A 25,704-nucleotide genomic window follows, 5' to 3' on the forward strand; every position below is an offset into this window, starting at 1 on the left:
CTATATTAAGTGCTTGATTATATCTATAACTATGAATTGGTACAGTGACACTTTCTTAGGTGTTCCCTAATGCAAAAATTGTGACTTTCTAAAATCGACTTTTTCCATTTCATTATCTTTGAAGCAACTTCTGCTGAGAGAGATGTCACGCATGCATGGTAGAAACATTAGTTATGCCATAAATACGTGCAAAGCGGCATAGTGCACAACAAAAAGTAATATGGTAAAAATCACGTGTTGAGGTGTTAGTGTCCACTGCCCCAGTGACCTGCAGCAGGACGGTGACTTTTCTGATAAGATCTTTAAGGGGTCTGTGCTTGTGCTCACCCGGGGCAGGACAAATCCCAGTGAACTCGGGTAAATTGTCTAAACAAGCTCGACTCTTTTCCGTGCATACCTCTGCGTTGTTGTAGTAGGCTGTGCTGTTTTTCTCCTGAACGTCCTCTCCTCTGGCAGTGAAGAAGGTCAGAGGATAGAAGTCCTTATGGGAGGGCTGCTTCCCACTCGCCATCAACTTCCCATCGTAGAACAACTCGGATGTGTAACTGGGACAGGAAAAGGAGAGGAGAAAGGCTGTGAGGTGGAGCCACAAATAAAAGTGAAGGACGGGGGGGGGGGGTTATCATTACAGATGTTTCCATCATCTTAGAGGCCATTGACAAGCATGGCAAGTATAATCAATGTGAATAAGGCTGACCTTGTGCTACATGTAATGCTGAATTTTTTTTTTTTTTTAAACGTGGTGATGCTGGTCGTGTGGCTTGAGTCCTGGGCTGCTCCGGTGGCATCTGGACAGTTTGCCATCTTCCTCATCATATTCTTCAAACATTTTATAATTCCATTATAATTCTGTTATCCTTTCAATGTTGTATTGTGTAAATTGTGTAAATACAACATCATGGCACATTCTGCGTCTTGGGAGAGAGAGCCTCCTCTGTTGCTCTCCCTGAGCTTTCTTCCTGTTTTTTCTCCCTGTTAAGGTTTTCAGGGAGTTGTTCCTTATTCGATGTGAGGGTCTAAGGACAGGATGTTGTGTTGTTGTAAAGCCCCTTGAGGCAAATTTGTAATTTGTGATATTGGGCTATACAAATAAAATTGACTTGACTGGAATGCCCCGCCCCCTTCTTTTTTTTTTTGTGGCATTTTCCACCTTTTTTTATTAGACAGCGATAGTTGAGACAGGAAAGGCAGGGGAGAGAGAAGGGATGACATGCAGCAAAGGGCCTGGGCCAGAGTCCAACCCAGGTTGCTGCGGTAAGGATTTAGCCTTATGTAGTACGTGCTCTAGCAGGTGAGCCACTTCTGGATGTTATCTGCATATCTCTACAGCTTACACAGGTTTCATACGTCTCCACTTTTTGTTGATTCCCCCCCTTTTTTTTTTCCATCCCATTCTGAAAAACTACCACACCACTGACTCATCCTCATACGTGTTCACTTAGCTGGGTGGTTTCATCTATACCAGCTGCTTGTGATACTCTCTCTTCTCCACTCATGCGGCGGCCTCCTCTTCTTCACGCACCTTCTCCACAACCTTTGAACCCTGTCCCGTCCTATAATTCAACATCTCCATCCTCCTTCTCGCCATTACCCTCTCTCCTCTCTGGCCTCCCCCACATCTCCTCTCACCCCCACCTCCTCCTGTGAACGCTCACACTTACTTGATGATGGCTTCGTGGGAGCGGTAGTTCTCGCAGAGGAGGATGCGGCAGGGGAACTCAGGGGGATAGTGCTCATACAGTCTGTCCAACAGTGACACGTGCAGGTTACGTTCTCGAGCAAACTCGCTGTACACAAATGGACTGAGCTGCGTAGGTAGAAACAAGGTAAGAGAGCAAAAGATGAAAATTAGCATCAAGTCTCAAATACTCTAAGGAATTTCTAGTTTCTTTATGTCATTACGCTTTATTATGACTTTAAATGCTGAGAATCCAAGGTGCTTATTAGAGAGCCTCCATTATATGCACAAAGGAAGGCAACCACAAATTAATCCTGCATTTGTGAATCTGTGTGTATTCTCAAACTTGCTTCAGCAGGACTGTGGACAAACCTTTTGAGATCAGAATTAGGAGGAGCCTTCTGACATGTGACTTGTTTAACTGCACATCTATTTAAAGCGTCAAAGTGGTTAGCTGTTAAAAATGCAATGTGTAATATTTCAGTGTCCCTGGAACATCACATGATGAATAAAGCAGTGGTTGCAGACAGGTAGAGACTAAAACAGTATAACTGACTGATGCACTGCCCATCGCCCAGATTTCTGCATTAAAAGCTCAGCTGGACTGGCTGAGTGTCTATATTGTTGTCTGAATATCAGTACACCAGCTTTAAAATACAAATCATTATTGACACTTGGCCTCACTATTCAACAAAGTCATTTGAGCCAAATATTTGTTGCATGTTGTCACTGAATGGCTGGTGACTTCAGTTGTGAAAAAATTGGCGTCTGGGTAGCATAGCAGTCCATTCCGTTACCTACCAACACAGGGATCGCCGGTTCGAATCCCTGTGTTACCTCCGGCTTGGTCGGGCGTCCCTACAGACACAATTGGCCGTGTCTGCGGGTGGGAAACTGGTGTGGGTATGTGTCCTGGTCGCTGCACTAGCGCCTCCTCTGGTCGGTTGGGGCGCCTGTTCGGGGGAGGGGGAACTGGGGGGAATAGTGTGATCCTCCCACACGCTACATCCCCTGGTGAAACTCCTCACTGTCAGGTGAAAAGAAGCGGCTGGTGACTCCACATGTATCAGAGGAGGCATGTGGTAGTCTGCAGCCCTCCCCAGATCAGCAGAGGGGGTGGAGCAGCGACCGGGACGGCTCGGAAAGAGTGGGGTAATTGGCTACAATTGGGGAGAAGGGGGGGAGGGATCCCGAAAGCAATTCAAAACCTTTTCTATGTTATTTGCAAATGTCAGACAGTAGGGAGTATCACTGATGAAAATCTTGGGTGCTGCAGCCACGACACGCCATGTTTTATTAAGGCGTGATCACACTGTCACACATACAAACACACCCAGACAACTGTGACTATAGTTTTCACTTGATGGCTGTTTCTGCCACGTATTTGGTAGCAATTCATCCTTATTTAGAATCTTAATTCCAGCCAGCCAGTGGAACAAGGTCTGCTGGTCTGAACGAAGGCCCACACAGCCAGTAAGAAAGACGGCTATGACTGTCAATGGAGTCCTTGCTCTACTCAGCAGCCTGCTCTCCATGATATGAAGATGCCTAACCATTTTACACAGCAACAGGGCTGATGGGTGGTGGAATGGAGAGAGATGACAGACAGATGAAGAGGGGGCCATTGTGTTGTTAATCTATTTTCTTATTTAGTTTTATTCCTAGACTGAGCACAGAGAGAGAAAGAGTAATTAAAACAATTATCGCATGGCAGACTTCTGCCTTGTTTTCCTCCACTGCTGGATGGTAATCCTGTGGAGGGTTGTAAAAAAAAAACTTGGAAAGGAGGAAATAAAGCTTTAATTCTCAGTGTTGGTTTGCAAAGCTTGACTGACAGGAGTTTATTTGTGTTATCTGTGCATGATGTGGCCGCTAAAACCACGGCACAGCCACAGACACAGTCACTGTCTGTTCTTTTGTACCCACAGTGAGCAGGAATGAGGTCCAGTCTGCAGTGAAGTGCTCAGTGAGAATTGCTGTATTGCTTTTGCTCCATGTCACTGTCTGGGGCCATGCGTCTCCCAGGACAAGTGTTTGGCTTGGCTCATTTTGACACACAGGTGAAAGCCAGCCAACTTTTTTTTTCCTGCCTTTTTCTCCCCAATTGTATCCAGCCAATTACCCCATTCTTCCGAGCTGTTGCCACTCCACCCCCTCTGCTGATCCGGGGAGGGCTGCAGACTACCACATGCCTCCTCTGACACATGCAGAGTCGTCAGCCAAGGTGAGGCGTTTCACCAGGAGGACGTAGTGCATGGGAGGATCACGCTATTCCCCCCAGTTTCCCCTCCCCCTGAACAGGTGCCCCAACTGACCAGAGGAGGCGCTAGTGTGGCAACCAGGACACATCCCCACATCCGGCTTCCCACTCACAGACACGGCCAATTGTGTCTGTAGAGATGCCCAACCAAGCCGGAGGTAACACAGGGATTCGATCTAGCGATTCCCGTGTTGGTAGGCAATGGAATAGACCACCACGCTACCCGGACGCCCCCCAACCAACCTTCTGAATGAGCGAACTAAGGAACCTTTAATGTTTTTTATAACATCTGACAATCCCTGGGTGAGGAGACCCTGCTGGGGAAAGGGGAACTTAAGGACTGAGACTGTCATTCACAGGTGTGGGTTCTTACCTGCATGTGGTCCCCGGCCAGCACGATACGAGTGGTCTTGCTGGCCAGGGCAAAAGGCATAATGGTTTCGCACTCCATGGCCTGGGCCGCCTCATCCAGCAGAATGTGAGTGAACAGCCCTATGAACACGAAGAGAAAAAAAAAACGTCAACGCATTTACGTTTTAAACATGCCAATTAAAATCTACATAAAGCACAATTTACCCAAAATACCCAAGCTGACCATGCAACGAGACATCAATACAGTGTTTCAGCCAATAAACAACGTCACTGAAATGTGTACTGAAACCATATTAAACCACAGTAAATCTTGTTGACACCGTAAACACATGCTCTGCTTGCCGTCTATGCAGAGTCAAGCAGCAAATTCACATCATGGAGGGGAACTAACTTAATCCTTCAACCTGAGCAACCAGTAACTGCACTTCATTTGCCCAGTTTCCACAACTTGGCCCAAATGTCCAACGTAAGGGTCAAGGAGGAAGCATAAACTAAAGTTTTTATTCTGTCCAAGTGGCGTGTGTTTTTCTAGCCGAACACCACCGATTCATACAAGATTAGAAACAGCAGAATATTCACCACTGTCCAACCAAACCAGCTCATCGTTTTGTGAAGTCCATGTCACCTTTTATCAAACTAATTTTCTGACTGGTTGCAAGAGGGCCTCAACACCACCTTGATCCATGTTGACATTTCTGTCGAAAACAGTCAAATATGGGTGCAACGATTAATCGACGTAGTTGACAAAAATCGATGACAAAATTAGTTGCCAACGAGTTTAATTGTCGACAATTCGTCGTTTATGTCATTGCACATGTATTTCACGCTGTGGAACTGAACTACACATGGTTTCACCGGAGCTGGTGATGGAAGTAGCTAAGAAGTGAGGCGTCTCACTTCCTTCCCAACTCTCTGAGAGTTGCACATGCGCAAAAGCGACCGGGAACGGAAGCAGAAGCGACAGGACGGGTAAACAAAACAGCAAGATGGCAGTGGCCGATGCAACACCATCGCATCCTGAAACATGTTAAGTGTGGGAGCATTTCACCCTCGGCTTGGCAAAGAAAAGGATGACCTGCAAGATTTGTAAGGTGGACCTTGCTTATCATGGGAACACCTCAGTAACGCACAAACATGTGAAGAGGAGGCACGCTGGACATCTGGACGATGCAGACGCGCCTCGGTAAGGTAGTTAGCTTGTTGGCTAGCTAGCTATGTATAGACAGAGTTGTCTAGGCTTTGAACATGAACATAAAGCCAGTACAACTTCCTCTATACCCGCGTGCAGGATTCTAAGAGTTTAAAAGAGTGATGTTACCCTTCTGCCTGACAAATGTCTTTTTTAATCACATTTATGCAGTCCGACGCCGAAGAAGAGGAAAGGTACCATGGACCATAGATGGCTTTATGCAGAAGCAGACGTGTACACCGCAGCAAGCGACTGCCCTCACCAAGTCAGTACCGAACATGATGTCAACGACATGAGCCATTGTTTTATGCGACTCAATATCTGACTAGTCGATTAATCCTTTCAATAATCGATGACTAGTCGACTATCAGAATAGTCGTGAGTTGCAGCACTACAGTCAACCATCTCAACTTTTTACAGTGCCCTTATGAACACATGCTTCTTTGTCAGGGGTGTGGGAGTCATGTGTCTGTCAGCTGTGCACCTTCCTCTCAACTGTCCTCTTTCAAGCCCGAGTCGGGTTCTGTGGATGTTTGAAAGGGCTGCGGTGGTAGCTGAAGCCTGATTTAAAAAGCTCAAACGCTGTTCGTCAGTATGAGAGGAGCAGATAAAACAGCATGGCAAATGAGTGCCTGAGCAGGGCGAGGGAGAAAGAGAGAGAGAATCTGAATAACAACTAGCCAACAGCCTCTGAAGCACTCAACACCATTTCAACAGAGAAGAGGGCACAGAAATGAAATGTGACCGTTGGAGAGAAAAAAGGGAATAAAAGGCTGGGGGTGGGCAGTTAAAAAGTAAACAAACAACACAAACACTGGCTGGCAAGAAAAACAGGTGGAGAACCATGATCTGGGACAACATTCCCTCATCGGTCTTTGAACAACGGCTTGTAACACTTTTCTCTCTGAAAAGTGAATGCATCGTGCTCTCAAAGCAGCACCGCACCACCGCCGCTGCCGCCTACCCATGTTTACTTAAGGTCCCGTTGCTTACGCCACGAAACAGGCGATCCGAATTCACATCAACCATGCCTGATAATCAACTCTCACATCATATAATTAACTCAAATCTGGCACGTTAAGCTGACCTCTCCACTGTCCATGCAACGTCATCAGCAGCAGGCCTACTGCGGCCCCATGGACCTGCTGCCATGTGTCCACCCTCATGACTGCAAAAGGGATAAATAATGCCAGAAATCATCAGGGCAGGGGCATCCGGGTAGCGTAATGGTCTATTCCGTCACTTACCAACACGGGGCTTGCCGGTTCGAATCCCCGTGTTACCTCCGGCTTGGTTGGGCGTCCCTACAGACACAATCGACTCTGTGCATAACTGTAGTCCACTGACTGCTGGTTTCTATGGCTGCAGTCATACCAGTTTCCTGTTTGTCGGCGTGTGCTGTTGACAGTGGCACACTTTTCGCGATGCCTGCAAGATTTACCATGGATAAATGTCAACCACATGCACACAACTGTCCACACACTTTCACCTGCACCTCCCAGCACACGGGTGGAAGGTTTCAAGTTGTACATATCAAGTTACGTCCACAATTATGAGGACAATTATAAGGGCCGTTCGCTCATCCATCCTCCCTCCCTCCCTCCCCCCCGCTCTCTCCCTCCCTACCTCGCTCTCCTCTCCCTCACTCCAATTCAATTCAATTCAGTGATGCTTTATTGGCATGACTATATTAATTACAATGTTGCCAAAGTAAAACAGGTCAACAGAGCACTAAATAAACAAAAACAAAAACAAAAACAAAACAAAAGGAAAAAGGAATAGGTAGATCTGGCAGAAACATAGAACAGCACTTGAACAGCAACTGACAGTAACTGACAGTGTTTGGTCACTCACTGACTCTTAGGCTATGGCATTCCGACACATTGTGCTGCAATGTGTGACCTTTGACCCGCTCCTAAAATAAGTGGCCATTGTTCTTTCTCATCCAGCAGTAGAACATTTGGAATCTGATTTTCAAATTTCTCCTGGTATTTTTCTCTTATGTTCTGGAATATCTCACAATTTAGCAGGAAGTGCACCTCTGTCTCTACCTCACCTGCCACATATTTTTTGCTCTTTTGGTAGCCAAGATATTTGTATGTCTGCCCTTTTCAATGGCTAGACTGGGGTCAGTGAGCCTGTACTTGGTAAGGATGTGTCTCTGCTTACTGTCTCTGACAGTGGACAGTCAGTCTCTCTCTCTCTCTCTCTCTCTCTCTCTCTCTCTCTCTCTCTCTCTCTCTCTCTCTCTCTCTCTCTCTCTCTCCCTCTCTCTCCCTCGCTCGCTCTTGCTCTCTCTCTCTCTCTCTCTCTTGCTCTCTCTCTCTCTCTCTCTCTCTCTCTCTCTCTCTCTCTCTCTCTCTCTCTCTCTCTCTCTCTCCCTCTCTCTCTCCCTCTCTCTCTCGCTCGCTCGCTCTTGCTCTCTCTCTCTCTCTCTCTTGCTCTCTCTCTCTCTCTCTCTCTCTCTCTCTCTCTCTCTCTCTCTCTCCTCTCTCTCCCCTCTCTCTCTCCCTCTCTCTCTCTCCTCCTCGCTCGCCTCGCTCGCTCTTGCTCTCTCTCTCTCTCTCTCTCTCTCTCTCTCTCTTCTCTCTCTCTCTCTCTCTCTCTCTCTCTCTCTCTCTCTCTCTCTCTCTCCTCTCAGAACAAGATCAAATGAAAGATTGTTAACTGATACGTTCTTCTCTGCGGCCCAGTTGTGCTATGAACTGTGTGCGATCATCACCACACAGCTGTTGTTGAATTACTCGCTCGTTTCAGCTTGACCTACATTTCATTGTCAATCGATGAACGTGGACGGTGTGCGACTCCCGTGTGTCGTGCAGTGCATTCGCTGCAGCGGCCCGGGTCCACACCAGAACTCACGACACAGACAGCCACAGTACTGCTGCTTTTTTTCCTTCCAGTATCAAATATTCATTTTCACAATCAAGTATTGTTTTTACAACGTGATTATAAAACCAAGTGTAGAATATCTGTTGACAAGCATCAGAAACAACACACATGGGTCACCACCAATGGGAGGGTTTCCCCGGGCAGGGAAATAATGACGAGGAGCTGGGTGAAGGATGTTCTGTATTAGCAGGAGCAGACAGAGAGGCTGACACAAAGCAGCGTGGCTCTTATGGCACAAAGTGGCTCTTATTGGCTCACGTGGGACCAACCGACCCGCCTCGGGGGCACTCTTAGAACCCGCGGACCAAATGACCATGGTCAGCGCCGTCATCTGTCACTGAGCTAATGATAGAGGTGAAATCTGGACAGAGCCGTGTTGGGAGGCGGAGGGCCACAGGCAGCAGGGGAACTCATATGGAGGACCACCCTGACCTGGAAATGAACGTATTTATTTATTTTCCTAATGGATTCGAGCATTTTATTTATTCTATGCTATTCCGTTATCCAAACCGCTTATCCTGCTCTCGGGGATGAGGGGGCCTATCCCAGCAGTCAATGGGCGGCAGGTAGGGAGACACCCTGGACAGGCCGACACACAAACAAACACACACACACACACGGACACACACAGACACACACACACAAAGACAGACAGGTGGCGCTGGACAGTACATTATGTAATATCATTTAGGAATGGGGGGAAAACAAAAGACTCAGTTGTTTTCTATCTAGCTATCGCCACGTTGCCACGGGGACTGCAGGATCTTTATTTGTAGTGACTTATCGAGGCAGGTAACACGTAGCTGCTTGTTTATGACGTTCAAAGCAGGTAAAATGCCCAAAGCGCTGGGCTGAAACACATTCAGCATGTCCTGTGTTTACACAAGTGCCCACGCCCACGTCAAACCACTCGAGGGAGTGTTAGAACAAACCGTAGTGATGGAGGACGAGAGCTCAACACTGACCCCACCTGGCCAGACATCTGTCTAGTCTAGTCCAGCTTTTGGAGGTGCATGAGTTTGATGAGAAGGAGGTCTGGCAAAGCAAGATTAATTCAACACTGGTGGAGATTTGGGGGCGTCCAGGTAGCGTGGTGGTCTATTCCGTTGCCTACCAACATGGGGATCGCCGGTTCGAATCCCCGTGTTACCTCCGGCTTGGTCAGGTGTCCCTACAGACACAATTGGCCGTGTCTGCGGGCGGTAAGCCGGATGTGGATGTGTGTCCTGGTCACTACACTAGCGCCTCCTCTGGTCGGTCGGGGTGCCTGTTCGGGGGGGGGGGGGACGGGGGGGAATAGCGTGATCCTCCCACGCACTACATCCCCCTGTTGATGTCTCCAACCATGTCTGAAATGCGCCTCTACAGTTCTCACAGACACGCATTTCTCTGGTGGTGGTGGTGAGGATGTGGCGTTTGCTTGGTAACAGACGAGAGCAGAATACACTTCATTTGTCATCTGTACATGCACACAGTGAAATTCACTATCTGCATGTAACCCATCCTAGCTGTGTAGCTAGGAGTAGCGGGCAGCTGTTGTGCAGCACCCAGGGACCAACTCCAGTTATGTATTTCTTCCCATTGCCTTGCTCAGGGGCACAGGAGGAGTACTAATCCTAACATGCATGTCTTTCTGACGGTGGGAGGAATTCAGAGCGCCCGGAGGAAACCCACACAGACAGGGGGGAGAACATGCAAACTCCACACAGAAAGGACCTGGGACAGCCTGGGGTTCAAATCCAGGACCTTCTTGCTGTGAGACAACACTCAGTATGTTTACCTGATGTTAGAAAAAGTGGGTTTATTGTGTTAGTGCGACTAAAACTGCACTTTTAAAATACATGTAAACGTGTTAATCCCACTGAAGTCGTACTAAATGGAATATCTGGAAGTGGGACTAACACACCTAGATAATGCGGTTGGGGGTGGATTTACTCTGGCATGTATATGCTTCAATCGGCTTCGAACTGGCCTAGGAATCCTGCACATGATCCATAGTTTCTGCGGTCCAACAGCAACCAGCTGACAGGGGGCATATCGCCACCTAGCGTACTGGGTCAGACATACTTCCATCACTGAATCGATTCTCCCCCGGCTCTTGTATACTGGGACAACGTCAGTAGTCCAGTTACATGGCCGGATCGAGCTATAACCGTAGCTCCACTTAGCTGTGCATCTAAACACACTGAGTGCTAACCACTGGGCCACCGTGCCGCCCAAATATGACCTGCGACCTGCTGAGGAAAGCCTCCTTTATGTACTCTCCATGGGAGAATGGCTTCCTGTGTTCAGCACTGCGCGACTTTGTAACTGCCCCCTGTAGCTTGGTTTCTGCTAAACACGCTGCTTTGCTTGCCGTACTGGGCCGCTGCCCTCTTGACTGATTCTGCTTCATTATCTTTGACGCTTTCCTCCTGCCTCGTTTCAAAAGGACGTTTTACACTTGAAGTTCCACACACATTTCCGCAGCAGAGAGTGCACACAGCTCGCACCTTTCCTGAAAGAAATCAGAATTCATTTGGCCAAGCTGAGAGAGGTGAGTAGTAGACAACCTACTTTTTTTGGTTGTTCTTGACATAAATCAAAAAAGAAAGCTAGCTAGTTAGCTATGCTACAATTTCACTACTGCTGTAATGCCGCAGGCAGATCGGGGGGGGGGGGTATTATACCACATCAACTGAGTGTGTTCTCTTACTGTATTTTGAAACTAATTAATTATTTCAGCATCATTTTAATAATTTTAAATCAAATTGTTTGTTTAGTTCACCATTAGGCTATATCTTATTTTAAACATTTTTGAATAAAAGGTATGTTAAAAAAGCATAGTAAAAATTTTAATATTAAAAAATATTAAAAAAGTATATAGAAATGTTTTGATGTATTAAAAATATATTTTTAAAAAAAAGTATATTTAAAAAGTATAATAAAAAGTATATTAAAAGTAAAATTAAGTACATTAAAGTATATTAAAAAGTAACTGTTTTTTTAATTGAATTGCTCCATGTGCCCGTGTTAATGGCCTGGCGTGCCACCGTGGGCACATGGACTGCCCACCCCTGAAACAGGCTGTGCCTTGCAGTCAGTGTATTATGCTGAGCAAACAGCACAAAAACAAAACGGTGCCACACAGCTCACTTTGCGAGCCTAGGCTACATTTAGAGGTCTGCAAGTCGCGTTCGGGTGGTTAAGTAACGCATGTTTTAGCAGATGAGATCTGATAACGGGTCGGGTGTATGTGGGTATTAAAAAAACCCTGCCCTGACATCACTACTGTACTACCGTATAAATGTGACTTATACACCAAAGGGGCATATATGTTTTTTCCCTTGCAACAACACATTTTTTGCTGAGTGCTACTCGTACTCCGGTGCGACATGTAATCCGGAAAATACGGCAACAACTGTTTATCATGTTCCAGTATTTAGACAGAGAGAGAGAAAAAAAACACAGAAATCCCAACAAAATTATAATACTGAATTGCAAGATTACAAAATCATAGATAGGCTCCAGCATCCCCGCAACCTGACTTCGGATAAGCGGCTTGGCTAATGGATGGATAATACATATTGAATTGGCACCCTAAGAATCAATATCGTATCTGCAGGTCCCTTCCGACTCCTGTCCCCAGTATCAGTGTTGTGATATGAGAGTACATACTGTCTGGGGTTTGGGGTTTGGAATGTCATCATACAGCTTTAACGATGTATTTCTCTGGTCTTAAAGGCTGCACTACACTAAAGTGAAGCTAAATGAATTTATTCCACTGTTTTAGCTGAGTGAATGGACAACGAATCCCTCTACCTGCTTGTTCCTCATACGTATCCACACTGCCAATGACAACTTCCCCAAACCTCCCTGTGTGTTAGGATCTTAGGATCATCCCCACACTACTTGTGTGTTAGTATCTTAGGATCATCCCCACGCTACTTGTGTGTTAGTATCTTATGATCATCCCCACACTACTTGTGTGTTAGTATCTTACGATCATCCCCACACTACTTGTGTGTTAGTATCTTAGGATCATCCCCACACTACTTGTGTGTTAGTATCTTAGGATCATCCCCACACTACTTGTGTGTTAGTATCTTATGATCATCCCCACACTACTTGTGTGTTAGTATCTTACGATCATCCCCACACTACTTGTGTGTTAGTATCTTAGGATCATCCCCACACTACTTGTGTGTTAGTATCTTAGGATCATCCCCACACTACTTGTGTGTTAGTATCTTATGATCATCCCCACACTACTTGTGCGTTAGTATCTTATGATCATCCCCACACTACTTGTGCGTTAGTATCTTAGGATCATCCCCACACTACTTGTGTGTTAGGATCTTAGGATCATCCCCACACTACTTGTGTGTTAGTATCTTAGGATCATCCCCACACTACTTGTGTGTTAGTATCTTAGGATCATCCCCACACTACTTGTGTGTTAGTATCTTAGGATCATCCCCACACTACTTGTGTGTTAGGATCTTAGGATCATCCCCACACTACTTGTGTGTTAGTATCTTAGGATCATCCCCACACTACTTGTGTGTTAGTATCTTACGATCATCCCCACACTACTTGTGTGTTAGTATCTTAGGATCATCCCCACACTACTTGTGTGTTAGTATCTTAGGATCATCCCCACACTACTTGTGTGTTAGTATCTTAGGATCATCCCCACACTACTTGTGTGTTAGTATCTTACAATCATCCCCACGCTACTTGTGTGTTAGTATCTTAGGATCATCCCCACACTACTTGTGTGTTAGTATCTTAGGATCATCCCCACACTACTTGTGTGTTAGTATCTTAGGATCATTCCCACACTACTTGTGTGTTAGTATCTTACGATCATCCCCACGCTACTTGTGTGTTAGTATCTTAGGATCATCCCCACACTACTTGTGTGTTAGTATCTTAGGATCATCCCCACACTGCTTGTGTGTTAGTATCTTAGGATCATCCCCACACTACTTGTGTGTTAGTATCTTAGGATCATCCCCACACTACTTGTGCGTTAGTATCTTATGATCATCCCCACACTACTTGTGCGTTAGTATCTTAGGATCATCCCCACACTATTTGTGTGTTAGTATCTTATGATCATCCCCACACTACTTGTGTGTTAGTATCTTACGATCATCCCCACACTACTTGTGTGTTAGTATCTTAGGATCATCCCCACACTACTTGTGTGTTAGTATCTTAGGATCATCCCCACACTACTTGTGTGTTAGTATCTTACAATCATCCCCACGCTACTTGTGTGTTAGTATCTTAGGATCATCCCCACACTACTTGTGTGTTAGTATCTTAGGATCATCCCCACACTACTTGTGTGTTAGTATCTTAGGATCATCCCCACACTACTTGTGTGTTAGTATCTTACGATCATCCCCACACTACTTGTGTGTTAGTATCTTAGGATCATCCCCACACTACTTGTGTGTTAGTATCTTAGGATCATCCCCACACTACTTGTGTGTTAGTATCTTACAATCATCCCCACGCTACTTGTGTGTTAGTATCTTAGGATCATCCCCACACTACTTGTGTGTTAGTATCTTAGGATCATCCCCACACTACTTGTGTGTTAGTATCTTAGGATCATCCCCACACTACTTGTGTGTTAGTATCTTAGGATCATCCCCACACTACTTGTGTGTTAGTATCTTACAATCATCCCCACGCTACTTGTGTGTTAGTATCTTAGGATCATCCCCACACTGCTTGTGTGTTAGTATCTTAGGATCATCCCCACACTACTTGTGTGTTAGTATCTTAGGATCATCCCCACACTACTTGTGCGTTAGTATCTTATGATCATCCCCACACTACTTGTGCGTTAGTATCTTAGGATCATCCCCACACTATTTGTGTGTTAGTATCTTATGATCATCCCCACACTACTTGTGTGTTAGTATCTTACGATCATCCCCACACTACTTGTGTGTTAGTATCTTAGGATCATCCCCACACTACTTGTGTGTTAGTATCTTAGGATCATCCCCACACTACTTGTGTGTTAGTATCTTACAATCATCCCCACGCTACTTGTGTGTTAGTATCTTAGGATCATCCCCACACTACTTGTGTGTTAGTATCTTATGATCATCCCCACACTACTTGTGCGTTAGTATCTTATGATCATCCCCACACTACTTGTGCGTTAGTATCTTATGATCATCCCCACACTATTTGTGCGTTAGTATCTTATGATCATCCCCACACTACTTGTGCGTTAGTATCTTAGGATCATCCCCACACTACTTGTGCGTTAGTATCTTATGATCATCCCCACACTACTTGTGCGTTAGTATCTTAGGATCATCCCCACACTACTTGTGTGTTAGTATCTTATGATCATCCCCACACTACTTGTGTGTTAGTATCTTAGGATCATCCCCACACTACTTGTGTGTTAGTATCTTATGATCATCCCCACACTACTTGTGTGTTAGTATCTTATGATCATCCCCACACTACTTGTGTGTTAGTATCTTATGATCATCCCCACACTACTTGTGTGTTAGTATCTTATGATCATCCCCACACTACTTGTGCGTTAGTATCTTACGATCATCCCCACACTACTTGTGCGTTAGTATCTTACGATCATCCCCACACTACTTGTGCGTTAGTATCTTACGATCATCCCCACACTACTTGTGTGTTAGTATCTTACGATCATCCCCACACTACTTGTGTGTTAGTATCTTAGGATCATCCCCACACTACTTGTGTGTTAGTATCTTAGGATCATCCCCACACTACTTGTGTGTTAGTATCTTAGGATCATCCCCACACTACTTGTGTGTTAGTATCTTAGGATCATCCCCACACTACTTGTGTGTTAGTATCTTAGGATCATCCCCACACTACTTGTCTGTTAGTATCTTAGGATCATCCCCACACTACTTGTGTGCTAGTATCTTACGATCATCCCCACGCTACTTGTGTGTTAGTATCTTACGATCATCCCCACACTACTTGTGTGTTAGTATCTTACGATCATCCCCACACTACTTGTGTGTTAGTATCTTACGATCATCCCCACACTACTTGTGTGTTAGTATCTTACGATCATCCCCACACTACTTGTGTGTTAGTATCTTACGATCATCCCCACACTACTTGTGTGTTATCTTACGATCATCCCCACACTACTTGTGTGTTAGTATCTTACGATCATCCCCACACTACTTGTGTGTTAGTATCTTAAGATCATCCCCACACTACTTGTGTGTTAGTATCTTACGATCATCCCCACACTACTTGTGTGTTAGTATCTTACGATCATCCCCACACTACTTGTGTGTTAGTATCTTACGATCATCCCCACATTACTTGTGTGTTAGTATCTTACGATCATCCCCACGCTACTTGTGTGTTAGTATCTTACGATCATCCCCACGCTACTTGTGTGTTAGTATCTTACGATCATCCCCACACTACTTGTGTGTTAGTATCTTAGGATCATCCCCACACTACTTGTGTGTTAGTATCTTACGATCATCCCCACACTACTTGTGTGTTAGTATCTTACGATCATCCCCACACTACTTGTGTGTTAGTATCTTACGATCATCCCCACACTACTTGTGTGTTAGTATCTTACGATCATCCCCACACTACTTGTGTGTTAGTATCTTAGGATCATCCCCACACTACTTGTGTGTTAGTATCTTAGGATCATCCCCACACTACTTGTGTGTTAGTATCTTAGGATCATCCCCACACTACTTGTGTGTTAGTATCTTACGATCATCCCCACACTACTTGTGTGTTAGTATCTTACGATCATCCCCACACTACTTGTGTGTTAGTATCTTACGATCATCCCCACACTACTTGTGTGTTAGTATCTTACGATCATCCCCACACTACTTGTGTGTTATCTTACGATCATCCCCACACTACTTGTGTGTTAGTATCTTACGATCATCCCCACACTACTTGTGTGTTAGTATTTTAAGATCATCCCCACACTACTTGTGTGTTAGTATCTTACGATCATCCCCACACTACTTGTGTGTTAGTATCTTACGATCATCCCCACACTACTTGTGTGTTAGTATCTTACGATCATCCCCACACTACTTGTGTGTTAGTATCTTAAGATCATCCCCACATTACTTGTGTGTTAGTATCTTAAGATCATCCCCACACTACTTGTGTGTTAGTATCTTATGATCATCCCCACACTACTTGTGTGTTAGTATCTTACGATCATCCCCACACTACTTGTGTGTTAGTATCTTAGGATCATCCCCACACTACTTGTGTGTTAGTATCTTATGATCATCCCGACACTACTGTCACATGATCAATAACAGGGCGTTTGGTCAGAAATATTGTGACAATAGAGTTTGTCATTGTTGTCCAGCCCTAACACGCACGCACACGCACACACACACACTCTCCATCTGCCAGATTCAACAACCAAGGCGTTAAAGAGGGGATTCAACAAAACAGGCAACAAGAAAGACAACAGCCAAACCAGCTGTCCGGGGGCACCTCCTTGTTGGAGGTAGGAGGTGTGTTATTGCTATTTTGTAGACTCGCCAGTTCCCAACTGCCTAATTTCCTGGTGCTTCTCATCAGCGACAAATGTCGGGAGGTAGTGGGGGACATGAAGCGCCGGATGCACAGTTAATGACGTAAAGTACTTTAGCAGCAAGCAGATGGTGTTCCTAAGCAACACACAAAGCCCCCTCTGCTGACACATTAGTGTTGGGTATTAGCTTGCGCTGACAAATTGGTTTGTTTTCCCCCAACTTAAATGACTTCCATTCCTTTCTCAAACTGCCAAGAGCAGATATGGCCGTCCTCAGGGGCATCCAACATACAGTCTTTAGTGGACATTGAGCTGTGTGTGTGTCTGTGTGTGTGGGGTGGGGGATAATGCTGTATATATTCTGTTAGCATGTCTGCTAAGCCTATCATGCAGGCCCTGTTCTTCCTAACGTCTACAAGTGATTTCAGTGGTTAACCTGTGGGGAACTCACTCAGTATGTTTACATGATGTTAGAAAGTAGGTTTATTGTGTTAGTGCGACTAAAACTGCACTTTTTAAACACATGTAAGCGTGTTAGTCCCACTGAAGCCGTACTAAATCTAGTTTCTGGAAGTGGGACTAACACACCTAGATGATGCGGTTGGGGGTGGATTTACTGTGGCATGTGTACGCTTCAATCAGCCCCAAACTGGTCTAGACAGCGTTCTGCACATGATCCATAGTTCCCACGGCGGTCTTTCCCCCCTAAGTGGAACAGCGTGGTATCAACAGTACCAACATGGCGAGTGCTGGAGCGAGAACCACACACTTCTGGACAGACGAGAAACTTCATGTTGTGTCAGCTGAAGGAGGTGAATATCCTGAAGTACATGGATAGAAGGAGAACGTGGAATGGCGAACTACTTAAGAAAGTGGAGGAAAAGTTGGACGAAGCGAGATTTAAAAGAACCCCTGAGCAAATCCGTGTTCAGTGGAAGCACCTCAAACAGGCCTACTACGACAATACAGAGAAAAACAACCAAACAACCGGAAGGAGGTCCAACAGCAACCAGCTGAAAGGGGGCATATCGCACCCTACCATACCGGGGTCGGACATACTTCCGTCAATAAATCCGATTCTCCCCCGGTTCTTGTACACTGGGACAATGACAGTAGTCCAGTTACATGGCCTAATGGAGCTGTAACCGTAGCTCCACTTAACTGCGCATGTAAACACAGTCAATGAGACAATAGATGCCAAAAACATGAACGTGACTACATGTGTGGAACTTTGGTGAAACAACACCTCGAATCTAAAAAGTTAAAAGTGACCGACTAGCTGACAGCCATCACTTTCGGCAGCTAACAAATTAAATACATTCCAAATATAGCTAGAAGTAATGCTTCAAGAAGCTGGTAACTTTAGTGACTGTTGACCTTTTACATTTCGTAAACACAAGGCATGGCCCCTCAAAACCCTCGAATACCCCTTTCACCCTGGCTAAAAAACCCCGCTAACATCCGCCTTTGGTGGTGAATGTTACACTGACCAAAGGCGGATGTTAGCGGGGGTTTTGGCCACTGTGAAAACGCCATAAGAGCTAAATATTGACAGGCAAAGCACTTAGCACTTTGACTTAGATAATAAGCATTTCTATAAATCCTGATCCTGGTACGTACATATCAAAACCAACAAATATATCCAACTCAAGAAGGCCATCATCATCATCATCAGAAAAAGAACACAACCTCAGTGTATGGCTATAAATGTCATCACATTCCTCGTACGCACAAGCACACTTGGCCAATAAAGTTGATTCTGATTCTAATTCTAAAACAAACTGTGTGTAGTGAGGAAGTCTGGGAAGGCCAACATCCACAGTACTTGGGCCAACCCCACACAATCTGCTACACAATAGGCTAAAAAATGGGGGTGAAAGTTGTGCCGGATGCTGAGTGCTTCACTCACCGGGGTCCAAATCCAGTTGGCAGAGGTACTGAGAGGTGCTCAGGGTGACCACCACCACGCGGTGCCTGAGGATGTCCTCTCTCTTGGGCATCTGGAAAGTGAACTGTGTGCCGGAGATGAGACAGTACTGCTGTACCACTGGGTGGACAGTCTTGACCCAGCGGTTCCTGAAGTATACCCTGAGGAGACCGACAGGAACAGGAGGTGAGAGAGAGAAAGGGGACAGGAGCAGTTACTTCAGTAGCATAGAGCTGAATAAATAATGAGAAGGTGCCACTGCTGGACCGTCCTGCTGCCTTGGAGAAGGAAAGGGAGGCCAGGGACACAGAAAGATAGGTAAGAAAGTGGAGTGATTAAAGAAAAAAATTACATTTCAATCAGCTGGGTGGCAACAAAGGGTTTTAAATGATGTTTGTTCTTGGGTGTCTGGCCTCATGAGCCAGATGAATATTGCAGGTTTTCACGATGCAAGATAACGTCTGCTTAACCACTGCATTTACAGCATTTAGAAAAGGCAGCCTAACATTTCGCTGGATCGACTCATCAGCTATAATTTAACCGCTGGTGACACAAGCCAGCCACAACTCATGGAACTGTAAATGTATACGAGTGATTAGCTTCACAAATATGATTTCTGTGGTCAGTTTCTGCCAGCTTTATACGGCTTAGGGGTGGGGGGAGACTTTTGGTGAAAGACTATCTGCTTTAGGAATAGTGCTATCTCTGATGGAAGCAAATACTTTGGATCAGCTCTACATGTTTTCTCCTAGTTGCCGTAGGTGAGAACAGTTATGCACTAATAGCCAGGTGGAAGGAGTCAGAGCAAACTGTCTCTGGTAGTATCTGTGCTACAGAGTACAAACAGCAATCCAGAAAAAGTGACCGGATAGCCTACACCATCAAAAACCCCAGGAGTTGTAAAAAGACCAGAATCGACGACAGTAAATTGCCTTACTTAGGTTTTTTTCCCCCCCTAAATTACTGAAATGATGTTTCTAGCCTGCTTGGGATGTGATGCCATTGGGTGGAAGTGAGGCGGGCGGTTGACATCTTGCCTACGATACCCCTACCCCTGCTTGCACCTCAACAATGTCCTGAAATTTTAATCCCAATCACAGTAGTTTAGCACACACACACACACACACACACACATACACACACACATTCAAGCAAACCATACTCCAAACAACACGCACCAGCAGGACAGGGTTTGCTGTACAAGTGGGGTGTGAGTAGTTTAGGCCTGTTAAATCTGGACAACTCATACCCCTACTCCCTGCCATTTTAACTCAATACAAGACACAAGCGCACAATAAGCAATGGGACTACTGGGATGGGCGGGTCGGTGTGGGTGGGTGGTCGGCTGGGAGGGCCCCCTGCCAAGGTGGATCACTCTGTTTTTGTTGCTGGCTGGTGTCCTTCCTGCTGCATTCTGGCAGGGCTGCGGCGAGTGCTGCCAGGTGCTTTCCGGGGCCCCTGGGTGGCAGGTTGCTGTCATGGGTGTGGGCCACAGTGCAAGGGGCACCTGTCGAACTTGCTCCTGGTGTGTGTGTCTTCTCAGTGACAGGCGCCATAGATGGGGGTGGTGGTGGATAGACGGCATGTCTGGCTGTCTGCGGGTACTGCTGAACCCATCTGCCCTGATGGTGATGGTGGTGGGAGCAGCAGCGTGGCGGGTCTCGCCCCTACATCAGGCATGGATGGGCACAGGGTGCCCCCTGCCTGCCCGCTGGGTGGACGGTCCCAGCGGTGCGTCACTCTGTTGGTCGCGGGGCCTGGCTCCAGGCCAGCAATCGAGCTCACGTCCGCGGCATGGATCCCACGCCTGCGGGTGCGCGCTGTGCCTGCATCTTGGGTTTGTTGGTGGGGGTGCACCTCAGGGGTGCGGGCTCGGTTTGTGCCTTTGGGGACTGGCTTGTGTTCCTCAGGGGCGTGTGTGTCTATTGCTCTACGGGATCTTGGCCCCCCTGTTGGCTCGATGTTCCTCTGGGGGTTCAGTGCTTTGGGCTCTGGCTGTTCTCTTGGTCGTGGGGTGTCTACAGGACGCCAGGGCCTGTGGGATGGCCGCAGAGCCTAACTGCTGCCTGAAGGCACTATGGTACGTCACAGATCTCAGACAGCAGAATTTTTTGGGATTGATCCCGTGCACACACAGCTGGACACGTCACATGCACATACACACTGCAAGCATGTGCCTCACACACTCCCTGGAACACTTTCTGGATTACATCCTTCTTCTTAGCCCCCCCCCCTTTTGTTCAGTCCTCTCCTTTATCACCATAACTGCTATCCTAAAATGATATCGATACATTCAATTTAATGATGTTTTGTCAAACATGTCGACATCTAGTCTGTGATTATTTCTTATGTCCGTTTTCGTCTGTGTGTGTCCTTGTGTCACTTGAGGTGGTTGTCGCCCTCTTGGAGAAGTGATGCTGAGTAGCTGTTATCTGATCAAACACATGGAAGAGGGGGAACGGTGGCAGCTATACATGTATAACAAAAACCCTGTGCGCTTGTCATCTGGAGGACGGCGTCATTGTAAGCGCTTCTTGATAATTAAGAAAGATTGCCTTTGCAGGTGGAGAATCTGAACTCCACTTGCAGATGAACTCACTGGCATGCAAATGCCCTGCGTTGTATGCCACGCCTGCGAGAGCACAGGCTTTTTCAAAATAAATGAATAAATAAAAGCATGAGACACCGTGTATGACATCATGTCGTCTTCATACGTTTCTGGCCTGCAGCTCAGAGTCGTTCACTGCAGCTGACAGCAGACTGGATCCTCCACGCCGCGGCTTGGCTTGTCTGGATATCGGCTGGTGTGCCTGCACACTAAAACCTGGAATCCACTGAGCTCGAGGGAAACTAGCGGGGCTTCATGTGGGTATTAAGGGATCGACACCACAAAAGCCTTCGGTATCAGACTGACTGGTGATGTGAAACAAAGCCCTGCGGTCTGTGGGCCAGCTGACAGACACACACTTTCACATGCACACACATGCCACACACACAGATCCGCTGCACAGGGCACTCATCTGGCAGACAGACTGAAGCCTGTGACCAAGCTGAACAGGACACGCCAAAGTCGAACTGAAGACTACGTCTGTTGTAAAACACCTGCGAGAAGAGGGGCGGAATATTTCTGTGCTCAACAAGAAAGTAAAATACTGATATGAATCTTTTATAACTTCTTTTTGAACTAAACACAGATGGATAAATCCTTGTACAGGTGGGTTCAAAACATGTTACTAAGTCTAAGTACTAAGGTAACTAATGCCCCTTTTCCACTGCATGGTACCAGCTCGACTCAACTCGACTCGCTTCTCTGTTGTTTTCCATTACTGTAACAGCGCCCCCTCAGTGTAGCTGGTTGTCATTTTTTTGGAACCTCAACAAAGGTGGTACCAAAAAAGTGGTAACAGCTACCAAAATGCCGGTACTTTCCAGTAATGAAAAACAAAAAAGGGGGGAGTCGAGCCGGTACCATGTAGTTGAGGCAGTACCATGTAGTTGACCCAGTACCATGTAGTTGAGCCGGTACCATGTCGTGGAAAAGGGGCATAAATACCGGTTTTTCCATCCCAATTTCAGTGCAAATGACAGATAAACAAGTTTGGGAGTTGTAGCAACACGCTGCACTAAAACTGCCTGGTTTATCAGTGCTGCTGAACCACTGCTACAAACCTGGGAAACTGATGGGGGAAGAATTATTTTTTTATTATTATTATTATTATTTCTTGAACTAAGTGAAAGCCAAGTCACTTGATGCTGAGAGAAAATCTTTGTTGTTAACACTCCCGTAATTCCCTATTCATTGAAGGGTGTGGGTTAAGTATGTTTTTTCCAACCCCAACACCCTTGAGTACTTTAGCCTCTATCAGAAAGTTATGGGGAAAGGCTGCCAGTTCAAATTCCCACCCAAGTCGGGAAACACTGCATCCAGGAAGCAAAACCCCTGTCAATTAGAGGGCGCATGTGGCCTACAAATACCCATCAGCTGCCTGTTGGCTTGACACTTGACCCCCATTTGCTCCAGGGGAGCTGCTAAGCGCAAATAGCAGAACGACTGATGTTGTATTGATCAGCTTCTAAGTTTAGTTTAGTTTAGTTTAGTTTATTGTGTATTTGACAGGGACAACGCACAATTTTACCACCACTTTTACTGAAAATGCTGATCGACCAAAAGTAGTCTTCCTAAACTGTGGTACCCAATCTCCCCTTGAAGATGATCTGGTCCTGACCCTTACAGTTCTGTCACTGTCGGGAGAGGCCAGGCATGCTCTCGGGGGGGGGGGGGGTGCGAGTCCATGACTAATCTTGAACAACAGGCATACATCTGAATAAAACAAAACATTATCAAAATTGAGAAAGTTATATTTTTTCAGGATATGGCAGTGGTGAAATTCCCTTGGTTTTTTATCCATTATCTTTAAAATGTGTTTATATAGAGAATAAACTGGCTTGAGAGCGGTCACACCTGCTTGGGACCAAGTGGTTATACAGTATGACAAATGAGGGAAAATCATGGCATGTAGAAAAAGATTTGCAGCAGATGAAGACATTTGATGCCTGATGCTCTTAAAATTATTCAAATTGAACTTAACGTTCCTGGTTACCTTACTGACAAGTGAGACGGTGTTAAAACTCTGAGTGGGTTCAGAAAAGTACCCTGGTTTACGATATCAGTATATTTGTTGCAGAGATGGAGCGTCTGGGTGACGTGGTGGTCTAATCCGTTTCCTACCAACATGGGGATCGCCAGTTCAAATCCCCGCGTTACCTCCGGCTTGGTACGGCATCTCTACAGACACAATTGGCCGTGTCTGCAGGTGGGAAGCTGGTTGTGGGTAGGTGTCCTGGTTGCTGCACTAGTGCCTCCTCTGGTCGGTCGGGGCGTCTGTTTGGTGAGGGAGGGGGAACTGGGGGGAATAGCGTGATCCTCCTATGCACTACGTCCCCCTGGTGAAACTCCTCACTGTCAGGTGAAAGGAAGCGGCTGGCGACTCCACATGTATCAGAGGAGACATGTGGTAGTCTGCAGCCCTCCCCGGATCAGCAGAGGGGGTGGAGCAGAGACCGGGAAGGCTCGGATTGGCCAAGTACAATTGGGGAGGGGGGGGGGGGTCCCAAAATATAAAAAAATGTTGCAGAGATTTGATTCACCTGCTTCTTACTGGCAAGAGGACATGTTTGCACGGGAAAATAAGCTGCACAACAGCTTGAGCACTACCGTGTTGCACAGGCCTGATGTCAAACTGACGGAATTCTCTTCATACCAGTTTGAAGCATAAAATCATCTGAAGTTGGTCCGCAGCATCATGTGACCAACTGGAAGTGGTCACATGAAGTGTCTCATTTCCACTTCTTCAGTTCACTGCCTATTTTTCCATCTCTGTGCTATTGTTTTTTTCTCACCCAAATTGGAGGGGGGGGGGGTGTAAGGATTGGGGGTACCATCTACTGTTATTTACATCTCCCAGTTTTTCACTCTGAAAATGTGATGTCCTCTGAGAACGTAACTTTGACTGAGGGCTAAATAAATGAATTGCACCTTCTCGTCATAAACAAATGATAAAAGTCACAGCAAGTATAAATGCATTTAAATGTGGAGACCATTTGGTCTGCGACTTCATTCTCAACTGCACTGACTCCTTTTAAGTTCTTCTTATGCTTTCTGACAGTAGAGCCAGGTGAATTTGCAAGCCTGCTTTCTTACCTGAGAGGTCTGGCATGCGGATTGCCTGCTTCTACATATGGATGAAGGTAGTCCTTAATGTACAGGTCAGCTGCACTGTTGGAATGGGTGCAGATCAGGACTCTGCGAGGGGAGAAAATTGAAAGAAACAAAGGGTGAGTCAACACGGTAGCACAAGAAATCCAATTCCATGAAGTAAACAGCATGGGCAAGTCTTCCTGTAGGAGCAACTATACCAAGGCTCCATCAAGGAAATGGAGAGTTTGATGTCCTGTGGTCTTAACTTAAGTTTCAAAGGTTGCTTATAACGGACAAGAAAGGAACTTCAAGTGATGGCTTTAATATTTAATTGACAGATACTGACCCACTGACAGACAAAGACTGTGAGAGACAGGACAAACTGGCCCTATGTTGATAGCACTTGTACAATTGTAAATATAATATGGATTCGGTTGATCAGACCCATGTGGTTCATGTATTCTATGGCTCGACACCCTCATCGACCACAACTTATTAATGATGCTCAGAGTTCAGAGGGGCACTTAACATTTGTTGCTTTATTTGGTATTGCCTTTCTGTTACTCTATACTAATACTATTCCAATCAAAGAAGCCACAGTCATAACATTTTCTTTTAAGTACCCCTCCAGTCAAAAATGTGTGTGTGTGTGTGTGTGTGTGGGGGGGGGGGGGTTATGTTTGTGTCCCTAAAATGTCTGACCTTGACTACACTGTAGGAGTGTAAGAAAATATCGATACACTCGAGTATGGCGATATTATCTTTTGTGATACTGTATCGATTCTCAAAACCACTATATCGATTTTTAATAGTTTACATGTAAAGGTTCGTGACAAACATGTTGTGTTGTGTGTAACCCCACGACCGCTAGATAACAGTGTTGTAATCTATCTTCAGCCATCTGACTCTTCCACTCCAACACAACAACGTAAACTGAGACAGGAAGTAGCATAACCACAAAGAACACAGCCCTATGAAACCACAATATATCACCTTTCTTACAGTACCACAATATATCACCTTTCTTACAGTACCACAATATATCACCTTTCTTATAGTATCACAATATATCACCTTTCTTATAGTATCACAATATATCACCTTTCTTACAGTATCACAATATATCACCTTTCT

General features: G+C 45.8%; 1 protein-coding gene across 1 annotated transcript in view; it reads right to left on the bottom strand.

Annotated features, from left to right (window-relative positions):
• helz (helicase with zinc finger) overlaps positions 1-25,704 on the bottom strand; it is a 147,263-nt gene that overhangs the window by 49,317 nt on the left and 72,242 nt on the right. The window contains exons 17-21 of the mRNA XM_056280764.1: positions 24,574-24,675; positions 18,855-19,033; positions 4,312-4,430; positions 1,662-1,807; positions 398-545 (exon numbers count right to left, since the gene is read on the bottom strand). Coding sequence (XP_056136739.1) covers positions 398-545; positions 1,662-1,807; positions 4,312-4,430; positions 18,855-19,033; positions 24,574-24,675 — 694 coding nt within the window. The remainder of the gene's footprint in view (positions 1-397; positions 546-1,661; positions 1,808-4,311; positions 4,431-18,854; positions 19,034-24,573; positions 24,676-25,704) is intronic.

This window comes from Lampris incognitus, chromosome 5, assembly GCF_029633865.1.
Source record: "Lampris incognitus isolate fLamInc1 chromosome 5, fLamInc1.hap2, whole genome shotgun sequence".
In the NCBI taxonomy this organism is placed as follows: Eukaryota; Metazoa; Chordata; class Actinopteri; order Lampriformes; family Lampridae; genus Lampris; species Lampris incognitus.